Source organism: Lissotriton helveticus, chromosome 7, assembly GCF_964261635.1.
Source record: "Lissotriton helveticus chromosome 7, aLisHel1.1, whole genome shotgun sequence".
Taxonomy (NCBI): Eukaryota; Metazoa; Chordata; class Amphibia; order Caudata; family Salamandridae; genus Lissotriton; species Lissotriton helveticus.
Genome location: NC_136068.1, coordinates 516,926,643 through 516,942,359, shown reverse-complemented (window position 1 = coordinate 516,942,359; position 15,717 = coordinate 516,926,643). Strand labels below are relative to the sequence as shown.

The 15,717-nt window shown below is 47.9% G+C and overlaps 1 protein-coding gene across 1 annotated transcript in view; it reads left to right on the top strand.

The window, feature by feature from the left end:
* The window catches only part of LOC144768692 (zinc-binding protein A33-like), a 324,408-nt gene that overhangs the window by 34,161 nt on the left and 274,530 nt on the right, over positions 1–15,717 (top strand). The window contains exon 2 of the mRNA XM_078652552.1: positions 11,481–11,576. Within this exon, the coding sequence (XP_078508678.1) occupies positions 11,481–11,576 (96 nt within the window). The remainder of the gene's footprint in view (positions 1–11,480; positions 11,577–15,717) is intronic.

The window sequence follows — 15,717 nt, the reverse complement described above, 5'->3', positions numbered from 1 at the left end:
CTCATTACACACACATTTCTGTGCCTACACTACTCACAACATCTGCTGAAGTAACCCCAAGTCTCCGATACAGCCTATTAGTGGGGGGTTTCACCCTGATCACCAGTACTGCTCCCTAAACTACTTTCCTATGCAAAACTCTCACACTGCCAACTAACAAAAGACTCTCACTCAGTAACTGTTTCTTTCACGCCCCTTCTATTGGCAGTTTATCACATTTCCTGTCAGCAGCATCTTTGCACACTGATCACCAGTGCCCCCAAGTGGCAGTATTTCACACTACTCATCTGTAGTGTACCAGCTCCACACAAGGCCTCAGCTAATCACATCTTCTGTCACTGCACTCTTCTCTTGCTTCCAAAAGGGCTCAGTGAGACAAAAGTTTGCTACTGGCATCTGATGTGACATGCAGCCGCCTCAGTCTTCCATCTTTTTGACAGCGCCGAGACATGGCGGTACCTCGCTGGCACTCGGACCACCAGGGCCAGCTACCCACACAGCGCAGTCTAGTTATTTTCTCCTAGTGTCAGCTTCTCACATAGCCAGTGGGCCATCCCCTAGCACTGCCCATGAGTACAACTCATTGCTTCACCTCCCAGCACAGTTCGCCCCTTTGCATTCTGGTAAATGCAGTTCATATTACACGCTTACTTGAAGTTTTGCAGAGTGTTTCACCAAAGATGGTGCAGGTTAGTGCTGTTAATCTATAGACACATGTGTTTCTGGATTTTATCCTTTATCAGTAGAGATAAAACGAAATTCATCTGGGGTTTGCTGAGAAAGCTGCCACATTCCTCTCAGGTCTCTATACCTCTCCCTGGCGCACAGGTGCATCTCCAAGAGTTCGTCAGCTCAGTGGCTCAAGGGAGCCTTTCCAAACAGAAGGGGGATGGGAGCACACTACTTCACCTCCCAGCACAGTTTGCCCCTTTGCATCCTGGTAAATGCAGTTCAATTTACATGCTTACTTGAAGTTTTGCAGAGTCTTTCACCAAAGTTGGTGCAGGTTAGTGCTGTTAATCTCTAGACACATGTGTTTCTGGATTTTATCCTTCATCCTATCATCAGTAGAGATAAAACGAAATTCATCTGGGGTTTGGTTTCCTGTTTAAAAGGCTCCCTCAAGCCGGTTGAGCTAACGAGCTCTTGGAGAGGCACCATTGCGCCTTGAGAGGTACTGTGACCTGAGAATACTTTGGCAGCCTGCTCAGCAACCCCAAATATTTGATGCATAAGATTACTGATGACGGATAATGATCCAGAAACACGTGTATAGAGATGGCCAGTACAACTATGTAATTACTCGAGACAATCCTGCAAGCACACACGCTTGGTGAACTGCATTGAACACAATGCTCAGGGGCGAACCCGCTGGGAGGTGAAGCAGTGTGATCCCACATTGGTTTCCACTCAGCTCACACTACTCCAAAGTGCCAGCGCCTCACACTGCCCACTAGTGTGAGTTTTCTGTATTGTCACGGTGGGCCTCTCAAACTGTCTGCCGAGTTTATTTCTCACATACTCACCAGCGCTAACTTCTAGAAGTACACATCAGTAAAAGATGACTATCCCGCTCACTAGAAAGCCTTCTTTTTGTTCACAAATGCCAGTACCTCGCGCTACTAAGCACTACCACCCCCTTACTCTGACCACTGTGGCAAGCATGTCATAAAACTCTCTTATTGTTAAGCAACTGTGCCCTATAGTGAGTGACTATTTACAACAAGGGGTAGTGATGGACAGAGTCTCTGAATTAAGCAGAGTACTCTCACTCAGTCAAGAGATCAGGGCTTGATCCATCACCGTTATTTAGCTCACTGCCCCATGCCAGCTCAGAACCTGGCTGTATGCAAATTAGTCTGTCCCTGGCCCAGTGCATCATGGGAACAGGGCAGACCAGACTACAAAAGCCAATTCTTACACTGGGAAGGAAACAAGCTTCCGGGGACCGGTTTCTGGCATTACAGCCGTCTTCGGCCCGGCTTGCTTGAATCCTGATGGTGCAATGAGCAAGGGACTCACATCTGAGTATACCCTTCCACACTTAGGGTGGACAAAATTATTTACAATAAGGGGTGGTGATGGACAGAGTCTCTGAATTAAGCAGAGTACTCTCACCCAGTCAAGAGATCAGGGCTAGATCCAACACCGTTTTTTAGCTCATTGCACCATCCCAGTTTCAGAACCTGGCTGTATGCAAATTAGTCTGTCCCTGGCCCATTGCATCATGGGAACAGGGCAGACCAGACTACAAAAGCCAATTCTTACACTGGGAAGGAAACGAGCTTCTGGGGACCGGTTTCCGGCATTACAGCCGTCTTCGGCCCGGCTGGCTTGAATCCTGATGGTGCAATGAGCAAGGGACTCACATCTGAGTATACCCTTCCACGCTTAGGGTGGACAAAATTATTTACAACAAGGGGTGGTGATGGACAGAGTCTCTGAATTAAGCAGAGTACTCTCACCCAGTCAAGAGATCAGGGCTAGATCCAACACCGTTTTTTAGCTCATTGCACCATCCCAGTTTCAGAACCTGGCTGTATGCAAATTAGTCTGTCCCTGGCCCAGTGCATCATGGGAACAGGGCAGACCAGACTACAAAAGCCAATTCTTACACTGGGAAGGAAACAAGCTTCCGGGGACCGGTTTCTGGCATTACAGCCGTCTTCGGCCCGGCTTGCTTGAATCCTGATGGTGCAATGAGCAAGGGACTCACATCTGAGTATACCCTTCCACGCTTAGGGTGGACAAAATTATTTACAACAAGGGCTGGTGATGGACAGAGTCTCTGAATTAAGCAGAGTACTCTCACCCAGTCAAGAGATCAGGGCTAGATCCAACACCGTTTTTTAGCTCATTGCACCATCCCAGTTTCAGAACCTGGCTGTATGCAAATTAGTCTGTCCCTCTCCCAGTGCATCATGGGAACAGGGCAGACCAGACTACAAAAGCCAATTCTTACACTGGGAAGGAAACAAGCTTCCGGGGACCGGTTTCTGGCATTACAGCCGTCTTCGGCCCGACTTGCTTGAATCCTGATGGTGCAATGAGCAAGGGACTCACATCTGAGTATACCCTTCCACGCTTAGGGTGGACAAAATTATTTACAACAAGGGGTGGTGATGGACAGAGTCTCTGAATTAAGCAGAGTACTCTCACCCAGTCAAGAGATCAGGGCTAGATCCAACACCGTTTTTTAGCTCATTGCACCATCCCAGTTTCAGAACCTGGCTGTATGCAAATTAGTCTGTCCCTGGCCCAGTGCATCATGGGAACAGGGCAGACCAGACTACAAAAGCCAATTCTTACACTGGGAAGGAAACAAGCTTCCGGGGACCGGTTTCTGGCATTACAGCCGTCTTCGGCCCGGCTTGCTTGAATCCTGATGGTGCAATGAGCAAGGGACTCACATCTGAGTATACCCTTCCACGCTTAGGGTGGACAAAATTATTTACAACAAGGGGTGGTGATGGACAGAGTCTCTGAATTAAGCAGAGTACTCTCACCCAGTCAAGAGATCAGGGCTAGATCCAACACTGTTTTTTAGCTCATTGCACCATACCAATTTCAGAACCTGGCTGTATGCAAATTAGTCTGTCCCTGGCCCAGTGCATCATGGGAACAGGGCAGACCAGACTACAAAAGCCAATTCTTACACTGGGAAGGAAACAAGCTTCCGGCATTACAGCCGTCTTCGGCACGGCTTGCTTGAATCCTGATGGTGCAATGAGCAAGGGACTCACATCTGAGTATACCCTTCCACGCTTAGGGTGGACAAAATTATTTACAACAAGGGGTGGTGATGGACAGAGTCTCTGAATTAAGCAGAGTACTCTCACCCAGTCAAGAGATCAGGGCTAGATCCAACACCGTTTTTTAGCTCATTGCACCATCCCAGTTTCAGAACCTGGCTGTATGCAAATTAGTCTGTCCCTGGCCCAGTGCATCATGGGAACAGGGCAGACCAGACTACAAAAGCCAGTTCTTACACTGGGAAGGAAACAAGCTTCCGGGGACCGGTTTCTGGCATTACAGCCGTCTTCGGCCCGGCTTGCTTGAATCCTGATGGTGCAATGAGCAAGGGACTCACATCTGAGTATACCCTTCCACGCTTAGGGTGGACAAAATTATTTACAACAAGGGGTGGTGATGGACAGAGTCTCTGAATTAAGCAGAGTACTCTCACCCAGTCAAGAGATCAGGGCTAGATCCAACACCGTTTTTTTGAGCTCATTGCACCATCCCAGTTTCAGAACCTGGCTGTATGCAAATTAGTCTGTCCCTGGCCCAGTGCATCATGGGAACAGGGCAGACCAGACTACAAAAGCCAATTCTTACACTGGGAAGGAAACAAGCTTCCGGGGACCGGTTTCTGGCATTACAGCCGTCTTCGGCCCGGCTTGCTTGAAACCTGATGGTGCAGGGACTCACATCTGAGTATACCCTTCCACGCTTAGGGTGGACAAAATTATTTACAACAAGGGGTGGTGATGGACAGAGTCTCTGAATTAAGCAGAGTACTCTCACCCAGTCAAGAGATCAGGACTAGATCCAACACCGTTTTTTAGCTCATTGCACCATCCCAGTTTCAGAACCTGGCTGTATGCAAATTAGTCTGTCCCTGGCCCAGTGCATCATGGGAACAGGGCAGACCAGACTACAAAAGCCAATTCTTACACTGGGAAGGAAACAAGCTTCCGGGGACCGGTTTCTGGCATTACAGCCGTCTTCGGCCCAGCTTGCTTGAATCCTGATGGTGCAATGAGCAAGGGACTCACATCTGAGTATACCCTTCCACGCTTAGGGTGGACAAAATTATTTACAACAAGGGGTGGTGATGGACAGAGTCTCTGAATTAAGCAGAGTACTCTCACCCAGTCAAGAGATCAGGGCTAGATCCAACACCGTTTTTTAGCGCATTGCACCATCCCAGTTTCAGAACCTGGCTGTATGCAAATTAGTCTGTCCCTGGCCCAGTGCATCATGGGAACAGGGCAGACCAGACTACAAAAGCCAATTCTTACACTGGGAAGGAAACAAGCGTGGAAGGGTATACTCAGACATGAGTCCCTTGCTCATTGCACCATCAGGATTCAAGCAAGCCGGGCCGAAGACGGCTGTAATGCCAGAAACCGGTCCCCGGAAGCTTGTTTCCTTCCCAGTGTAAGAATTGGCTTTTGTAGTTTGGTTTGCCCTGTTCCCATCATGCACTGGGACAGGAACAGACTAATTTGCATACAGCTAGGTTCTGAAACTGGGATGGTGCAGTGAGCTAAAAAACGGTGTTGGATCTAGCTCTGATCTCTTGACAGGGTGAGAGTATTCTGCTTAATTCAGAGACTCTGTCCCTCACCACCCCTTGTTGTAAATATTTGTGTCCACCCTAAGCGTGGAAGGGTATACTCAGACATGAGTCCCTTGCTCATTGCACCATCAGGATTCAAGCAAGCCGGGCCGCAGACGGCTGTAATGCCAGAAACCGGTCCCCGGAAGCTTGTTTCCTTCCCAGTGTAAGAATTGGCTTTTGTAGTTTGGGTTGCCCTGTTCCCATCATGCACTGGGACAGGAACAGACTAATTTGCATACAGCCAGGTTCTGAAACTGGGATGGTGCAGTGAGCTAAAAAACGGTGTTGGATCTAGCTCTGATCTCTTGACAGGGTGAGAGTATTCTGCTTAATTCAGAGACTCTGTCCCTCACCACCCCTTGTTGTAAATATTTTTGTCCACCCTAAGCATGGAAGGGTATACTCAGACATGAGTCCCTTGCTCATTGCACCATCAGGATTCAAGCAAGCCGGGCCGAAGACGGCTGTAATGCCAGAAACCGGTCCCCGGAAGCTTGTTTCCTTCCCAGTGTAAGAATTGGCTTTTGTAGTTTGGTTTGCCCTGTTCCCATCATGCACTGGGACAGGAACAGACTAATTTGCATACAGCCAGGTTCTGAAACTGGGATGGTGCAGTGAGCTAAAAAACGGTGTTGGATCTAGCTCTGATCTCTAGACAGGGTGAGAGTATTCTGCTTAATTCAGAGACTCTGTCCCTCACCACCCCTTGTTGTAAATATTTTTGTCCACCCTAAGCGTGGAAGGGTATACTCAGACATGAGTCCCTTGCTCATTGCAACATCAGGATTCAAGCAAGCCGGGCCGAAGACGGCTGTAATGCCAGAAACCGGTCCCCGGAAGCTTGTTTCCTTCCCAGTGTAAGAATTGGCTTTTGTAGTTTGGTTTGCCCTGTTCCCATCATGTACTGGGACAGGAACAGACTAATTTGCATACAGCCAGGTTCTGAAACTGGGATGGTGCAGTGAGCTAAAAAACGGTGTTGGATCTAGCTCTGATCTCTTGACAGGGTGAGAGTATTCTGCTTAATTCAGAGACTCTGTCCCTCACCACCCCTTGTTGTAAATATTTTTGTCCACCCTAAGCGTGGAAGGGTATACTCAGACATGAGTCCCTTGCTCATTGCACCATCAGGATTCAAGCAAGCCGGGCCGAAGACGGCTGTAATGCCAGAAACCGGTCCCCGGAAGCTTGTTTCCTTCCCAGTGTAAGAATTGGCTTTTGTAGTTTGGTTTGCCCTGTTCCCATCATGCACTGGGACAGGAACAGACTAATTTGCATACAGCCAGGTTCTGAAACTGGGATGGTGCAGTGAGCTAAAAAACGGTGTTGGATCTAGCTCTGATCTCTTGACAGGGTGAGAGTATTCTGCTTAATTCAGAGACCCTGTCCCTCACCACCCCTTGTTGTAAATATTTTTGTCCACCCTAAGCGTGAAAGGGTATACTCAGACATGAGTCCCTTGCTCATTGCACCATCAGGATTCAAGCAAGCCGGGCCGAAGACGGCTGTAATGCCAGAAACCGGTCCCCGGAAGCTTGTTTCCTTCCCAGTGTAAGAATTGGCTTTTGTAGCTTGGTTTGCCCTGTTCCCATCATGCACTGGGACAGGAACAGACTAATTTGCAGACAGCCAGGTTCTGAAACTGGGATGGTGCAGTGAGCTAAAAAACGGTGTTGGATCTAGCTCTGATCTCTTGACAGGGTGAGAGTATTCTGCTTAATTCAGAGACTCTGTCCCTCACCACCCCTTGTTGTAAATATTTCTGTCCACCCTAAGCGTGGAAGGGTATACTCAGATGTGAGTCCCTTGCTCATTGCACCATCAGGATTCAAGCAAGCCGGGCCGAAGACGGCTGTAATGCCAGAAACCGGTCCCCGGAAGCTTGTTTCCTTCCCAGTGTAAGAATTGGCTTTTGTAGTTTGGTTTGCCCTGTTCCCATCATGCACTGGGACAGGAACAGACTAATTTGCATACAGCCAGGTTCTGAAACTGGGATGGTGCAGTGAGCTAAAAAACGGTGTTGGATCTATCTCTGATCTCTTGACAGGGTGAGAGTATTCTGCTTAATTCAGAGACTCTGTCCCTCACCACCCCTTGTTGTAAATACTATAGTGAGTGACTGGCACACTTCTCAATAGTATCTTCTTTTAACACTGTTCACAAATGGCTGCCCTCACACTGCGCTTCAGTGCTTGCTTCTCCCACGGTGTGCAGTGCAAGCTTTCACTGCTCCCAGTAAGCCGAGAGCCGCGCCCACTCTTCTTCCTTGTATTAACCTCAAACATTGCTTCCCAGTGGAAGCTTCTCACACTGTTCACCAGAGCGAGCATCTCACAGGGCCAGCCATGCCAGATTCTCCCATGACAAGCAGGGCCAAGTCTTAAAACACTGCTCATCCGTTGCTGTGCCTCACACTTCCACCAGAGGCAGTGTCACAATGCACATCAGGGTGGCCTTGCAACATTTCCCACCATGCTCCTCACAATACCCACATCTGTGAGTTCCTCCCTGCTAGATCCTCACACACCCCACCGGCAGATGTTCCCCCAATGTCTTCAATTCTATCTTTTTACACGTCCCATCAGCAACTTTTCCACTCTGCCACAAGTGCTTCTTGTAGTGTCAACCGGTACCAATTGGATTCCCACACTACCAACCAGTGTCACCGCCCTACATTGCTTGTAATAATAACTCCAGATTTGTGAAGCGCGACTTTTCGCCCTGTGGAGATTAAGTGAGCTATTGCCCAACGTCACATGATGCTGAGCTGACCTGGCTCTGGGGATCGAACCATGAGCCCTGTGCTCCGGAGTGAGTCGCTCTTGCCTCTGCGCCACACCCCTCCTCCCATTTTTGGGTTCCTCCCCTGATGTCCGCCAGTGCATGCTTCTCAAGGTTCTCGTTATTTAGGCCTCAATATTTTGGCCTGCAGTACCTTCTGGTAGATATTCTAGTGCAGAGGCCACCAACATTTTCTGTAACCAGAGCTACTTATGTTCAAAGACACTTTTACCAACCTATTAATATTGTTGGCCTTGTAATTGCAAACACATCAGACAAATTTACATTAGTGGCCACACTAGTCAACATTACCAGCAGGGATCACCTCAGTGCATCAGACGGGGTTGCAGGCAGTAACTTAAAAAAGTCTTTGTGAATTTGGAATCCTTTTACATACGTAGTACATAACAGCTACAGTTGAAATGCTCATGGCCCCAAGCTAATATATTAGTAATAAGTCTCCCCAACGCACATGGTTTATCAATTGGCGTTAAAGGTGTTTTGGAAATTCAACAATTATTCTCCCAACACTTTCTTATGAGTTCTGAATATACATCCATGTTTATCTTGAATATACACTTTTCGATTTGGTATAAATATATGAAATCAGTCAAGCTTTTTATTTAGTAGAGTAGGGTGCACACAGGAGAGCTACTCAGAGGGAGCTGGTGAGCTCCTTATTGGATGAGCCTGTTCTAGTGGACAGATCTAGGATTCTTCTCCCAGGGGTGAACTTCTGAAGCTGCAGGTCTGGATCCTATGAGCTAGATAGCATGGAAAGTAACTTGGCCATCAAGAGACAACCTCCTTGTCTTCACAGAAGCCAATGGAATGGCTCATCCATTAAGGGGTACCTAGGACAGAGTGCTCCTTCGCAGTGGTGGGGATGACAATCATGCCCCTCAACATGCGCGCACGCGCCAGAAATCTCTTTTCAGGGTCATGGGCTCCAAGTTCTCTGCTAGGCTACGAAAATGTACATGATAGAAAGCTCCAGGTAAGGAAAGACATAAATGGGTATACTACACCTCGCATTTGATGGAGATTTTTTCATAATTAAATTTTTGCACACATATCATTATTAACATGTGGCACTCAAATGTATTTACTGTGCATTTTCCATGTTCAACTGACTGTAAATGTAAATGTCATGGTACTTATAGAGCGCACTGTCACCAGACGGTCACCTTGCAGCGTCGCCTTTGCAGCTTCCTGGCGCTGATACTCATACCGCTGTGGAACCCCTCCTGGCTTTCCCTGTGAAGTGTCCATTCTTGGGCACCCCGAGGGTGGAGGCCAGGCATCCTTAGCGTTGGTGGGGCCTGGTGTGGAGGTTAAGCAAGCTATTGCCCAGAGTTGCAGCGTGGGGCCCGAGATTAGAATAGGCACCGAGGCGAGAATTAACAGGTCCAAGGAAATTGAGCCCTAGACCCCGCGAGGTGGGAATCGAACCCTGGTCCCTGGCCAGAACTCTGCATCAGGGTCTGCCGCTCTAACCATTGAGCCACACTCCTCCACTGTAGTTAACATGGGGCGCATTTTAAGATGGCTGCTGTTAAACTGCCATGTTTCTTTTTGTCATGTATCTTCTTTCTCTTTACTGTGCATTTTCCATGTTCAACTGACTGTAGTTAAGAGGGGGCGCATTTTAAGATGGCTGTTGTTAAACTGCCATGTTTCTTTTTGTCATGTATCTTCTTTCTTCCATTTTTGTAGAAAAGATGTACCAAAAAACTCACATTTGAAAAATGTATCATTTGTTTCCTCTTACCTATGTAAATGTTTATTTTACCACAATTCGTATTGTAGGCACCTGCTGAGTACGGTTCAAACCGAATATATCTTTATTTTTACAGATGACTGGAGACTGAAGGACATTTAGAAAGTTTGCATTGTATTTATGCTTGTGAACGGATATGTTTTATATTTCTGTTCCTCAAACTCATTGGTTCTCTTGGTAATCACGTGTAGGTGTAGTGAAATGTTAGAAAAGAATGAGAGTTAGTCGAGACGCCCTTTCCATCTTGTTAGAAGTTTTACCTGACCCTTGGAGAGAATTCCCTTTCTTGGTGAGCGAGTGTTTTCTACTGCCTGCCAGAGGCTTCCATGTTGACACCTTCACACTGACTTCTCCCAAGTTTCCTGATTTCGCCTAGCTTTGCACTGTAGAATGTTCCCTTTATGGGAAAGTTATTCTTTTCTGTTTTATGTGTGGCAAATTTATAACAGCTTGCCTTTGCATTTACAATTTTAAATTGCTTTGAAATATATTGACTAAAATGTATTTGCTATTGAATAACAACGAATTTGATGATTTGAATTTGTAACTTAGCTAATCCTTTAATAAGCCTTTCTGGTTTGCAAATCTAATACTCTCTGTCATCTTTGCGAGGCCTAATGTGCTTCACGTTATCAAAATGTATTTTTTGTGATGTCTGCCTCAGTCGGAACTAAAGATTCACCAGAGTAAGAGCAGTCTGAACCTGAGTTTGCACCAAAATAGTCAAGGGCAAAGCACTCTATCACCATCTGGAGTCATAGCCAGAGAAAAGGGAGTTAGGAGCGGTGTTCACCAATGCTAACGTGCATGTATACATTGCAACTACTGGACACCATCTCCCCAGAGGCCTACTTAATACAACTCAACACATCGCCTCACCGAGCGGTAAGCGAATCCACTGGACCGGACATGATTGGCCACATTGACCTCAATCAATCAATCAATCAGTGGTTTATAGAGAGGGTCTCAAGGCGCTGGGATGGCATTGTGGTCAGGTGTGAGAGTGGTATGTGCCAATGGAACAGGAGCACCATTACATCTAAGTCACATAGTTTCAGAACACTGCCAGCCTAACCCCTGCTTTTAAGCACCTCTTAAGCAACCAGAGATAGACCACCCACTCTAAAAGAGGATGTTATTTTAGTGGAGCAACTGGCCTTCAGGTAAATAGTATCTATGGACTCAGTAGAAAATATTCAGACCCTGTTCTGTCATCACCCACTGGTTTCATTTTTCCTGACTTCCACAAGGAAGTGTATATAGTTTGAGAGCAGATTGCAAGACAGTGACCCCTTAATGGCGGCGTTCTGCTGGGCAGTCGGAGAGGAAAGACATTCTCTGTCGACTTGTCGTCCGAAGATTAGTAGGTCCTCAAGTCAAAGTAATAGTCGACACCTAGAAACCTCACCACTGAAATGGTGGGCAGGCAGGATTGATCACGTAGCACCAAAACAACTGCCCCTACCAGGACAGTTTGTAAATGTTTGCTCTGTGAATAATACATGGCCTATTACAACCTTCCCCAGGAATTCCTGCTTTAACAAACCTTCCTCTCTCTTGCTCCCCCTGCAGGATGAGCTCATGGCGGCAGTTAACCCACTGGAGGTCAGGCTGAAGGAGCTACAGCAGCTGCAGTGCGATCAGGAGGAGAAGATAGCGCTGCAAAGGGTAGGCGCTGGTTTCTCCTTTAATTCAACAACACTACATTGTACATTGTGTATAATTTCACCACCCGACATAAGGTGAGGATCCGTGGCACAAGGTAGGAAACCCTGGCATACAGTCGGCATTCCTAGCTTTTAAATCCAACACCGTCTCTAGTGTCCGCACAGACTGGAGTTGGAATAGTAAATTATACTATTCCAACATCCAGCACCCCCCCCCCCCCTTCCGCAAGTCTTTGTTCCAACTTGCGGAGTAATGGTATGCGGAATCACAACACAGTCGTTGTAATGACCTCGTTGTGAATCCAAGCGGGGAAAAAGACTGCGGGACAAAGAGATATTTTCGTGTCTAAGGACCCACCCTCTGTGTCAAAATAGAATCAGCTTGCATGCCTACTTGAATTCTGAATGCATTTATTAAGCAAAGACAATATCACAATGCAAAGGGACAAGCAAAGCATTGAACATCTACTGATAAACTTCTCCCCCCCTCCGAACATAAAGTTTTTGTAAGCTTTTGCATAAATGTACCAATGTATTACACATGACAAAAACTGAAACTCGGACATCTTAGTGGGTGTTCACCATTCTCATGAGAAAGGCGCAAAAATCTTTGAAAAGAGTTACAAATAATATAAACTTTCAGAGGCAATATCATATGGATGGTTGCCTGCTGTTCTTTCAGGCCACTATCCCTATAATTGCAGCCAGTCACAGGGCGGTCACAGATTGCGATCTGACTAATGAATATTAATTAGATAGGTCATTCTGCGACCCTTACGCATCGGTATTTTGTGAACCGACGGATTACTACATAAGTCGACTTGCAAAATATTATTCCAATGGCAAAATTTCAGTGTGCAATTTGCAAACAATTTTTGTGAATGGGATAATAGATCAGGCCCTAAGTTCGGCTTCCTGTCTTGATATGGCTCAGATTAATGAAAGCACAAATGGTAACTCGTTGGGACACTTAAGGCAGGTCTCAGAACATATCTTTGCTATTTTCTTTTTTTAAGTCCCATTATATCGCGCCACTTTGCCAGAAGACTCAATATGATACAAGCAGTGACCTCAGAGGGGTGGTGGGGCGGGGTGAAGGGGTAGTGAGAGACTGCACAGGGTGAGCAGGCTGCTATGAGCAGGAAACAAGACGCAATGGTGAAAATGAACGCGGTGTCCTGTTATTTTGGGCAAATCACTTTATATACAAGCAGCGATCTCGGAGGGGTGGTGGGTGTGGGGTAGGGGGAGACGACACAGGGCGAACAAGAAACAAGACGCAATGGTGAAAATGAAAGCGGTGAGGGGTGGAGAGAGATGGCACACAATGTGACTGGAACAGCAATAGAGCTTATAAATGATTCCATCTGGCAACATTTAAAAAACAGCAATGGAACAGCATCAAACATGCTGTGAAGGGCGTCTGGTCAGAGCTGCTGACTCAGGCGTTCTAGTCTCTGCGTTAGCTCAACATCCTGTGATTTTGGGCCAATAGCGTAAATTACAATCAGTGATTGTGAGAAGTTGGCCTGATGTGCAGTGCTCACTATTCTAGTGATCACTATATATCAGTCCAAACAACCCTTATTGATGATTGGTTGTAAGTCAACCTTATAGACCAGCTATCCTAGTAGCATGGATACGAGCAGTCTAAGGCTAAGACTCTAGAGGGCGTGTTAAGCCAGCTGTTTTACCATCACATTACCCCTTGAACACCCAGTGAAAGGACACCACACAAGTTGTTATGAAAATAAACAGTGTATTTATTTATAACAAGACTACCCTGGCTCTTTATGAGACAGGGAGCTAAGCACACAACAAAACTCTTACGAAAATACTTAAGTTAGCACGTTATACACAAATGCCCGAGGGGCACGAAAAACCATATACTCTAAAACTGGAATGCGAAATTACTAGCAGGTAAGTACAGTACTAATAGGCTTTGGAATCGCTAGGACTTGACTAGGGAATCGTTAGATTACTTCTAGGAGGCCCAGGGGACTCGGGTGCAGAGTGTGCACTCTCACGCGGGATGCGGGACAAAGTCTATGGAGGCTAGTAAAGGCAAAGTTAGTGTTCACGGGCGAACCCGACCTGGTAGGAAGAAAACGACAGTGGATCCTGACCCTAGGATAGTGAGGCTATGCTGGGACACCGAAGTGCCGAAGTTACCTAGCCCAGGGGCTGCAGCTGCATAGGTCTGAAAAGACGTCGGGGATCTCGTTGCCGGACCAGGAGCTTGGAAGGAAGAAGTTGCTGGCAGGCGACCAGTGAAGAAAAGTTCGATGGATCCAAGCCTGGATCAAGGAAGAAGAAAACCTGAAAGCAGAGGGGACCAAGTTCTAGAATCACTAGCCAGTGATTAAGTGGGCACCAGGATGGCACCGGGCGAAGTCACCGCAGTCAGGTGAGTGGGCGCTGCTGGGCTCTGCAGTCTCTCGGACCAGGAGGCGTTGTCGGCGACCAGGATGGAGGTGCGAGCTGTCCCACGAAGGATCTTGCTGTCGACGTCGCTGGACCCAGGATTGGGCAACAAGTCTTGGCAAATGCAAGGCCCACGCGGTGGACCTAAAATGGCGTCTTGGGTGGACCAGGAGGGTCCAGGGTACTTCTCCGATGGAGGGAAGCAAGGGCCAGTCTGGAGCAACCAGACCAGCAGCAGAAATGTCGTCGGGCGTCGTCAGGAAGGCCACAAGCCAGCGGGCTAGTAGCCAAACAACGCGGTGAGCAGTAAAAAGCAGAAGGGCCCCACGCAGATTGTGGAGATGCTGGGGGGCTGCTCTTCGGTGCTGGAGCTGCTCAGGGTGGGGGCTTCTCGGACCCCAAAGCACTCACCAGGAATTCACTCGGCGGGCTTGCTGGAAAGAAGTCGTGCAGTCTTGCAGATGGCCGGTCCCTTAAGGTCTCGTCGCACCCACGGTTCTCAGCTGGGCTGTAGAGGTGGGTAGAGGTCAGAGGTGCCAGGGAAGCCGGTTCTCGTCGAGCTGGGCAGTCAGATTCCGGAGGAAGGACTTGCAGCAGACCGCAGTGTTCTTAGATGGTGCCTGCGGATGCAGGGTGACTACTCCTTAGTCACAAGGGAGAAATCTTAGGAAGAAGTCTTGAGTTCCTTTCGCAGAAAGTAGTTTCAGGATTCAAAGATGATCTGATTTGGAAGGGGGCCAGTCTCTACCTTTATCCTGTAAAAAGGGGCTGGCATGCGACTAAGTCCTGCCCTATGGGTGGGACTAGGAGGGGGGTGGTTACACCCACTTCCTTGGCGGGCTTTTCCCCAGCACAGGGTCTGGAGTGACCCTGGAACTGGTTCCAGCCAGCCTATGCACAGTGAGCACCGGGGTGCCACGTGCAGTCACCTTCCTCTAAAGCCCTGCCTACCTACAATACACAAAACCCTGTCTGGGACGGTGCTGGCACCGCCCCTGGCAGGAAACCCTTTGTCCTTATCTCCTGCTCTGGGAGGACTCCCAGCAGCAGGAGGGCAGACTTGTGTCTCGGTGGCAGCATCCATTTTGTGGATGCTAAGGCTCTGTCTGACTTTTAACCGGGTTATAGGTTACATGCATGTCGTGTCCCTCTAGAAGGGTGGAATGCTAACCCCGTCGCCAGAATTGGCGAGGGGTTAGTATTCCAATTCGTATGGCACCTTACTCGACATGTTTTGATAAAGCGATACCAGAGTTGGCACATAACCGCGAGGATTATAATGCACTTAAGAGTATATGGTATGCGATATCATGGAAACGGCTAAGGGATGGATCCCGAAAGCCGCAGACAGGCTCAGCTCATGCCAGAGCACCATCTCACACGATTCCAAGCACTCTGCCTTCAGGATTGTTAAGGCCTGCCATAGGAGTGACTGATAGGAGATCTGTGTGTCCATTTTAGGGTTAGATATAGGTATACCATATCTAAAGCAAAGGGTGAGTACACCACCTTGCCCCAGCTGTCGTGCAGCCAGTTGTGTCAGTTTTAGTTAGTCAATCCAGGGGTGGCATAATACATGCTTCAGCCCCTGGGAGACTTCTGGGTGCACCTCAGCCCTGGGTACAGGGACTTGGAGAGGGCCCAGGGCCAATTCAGTACCTGAGTACAATTTGGATAGAGAGAACAGCTAGGCTGTGGGTCTGATTAGCAGGCCCACA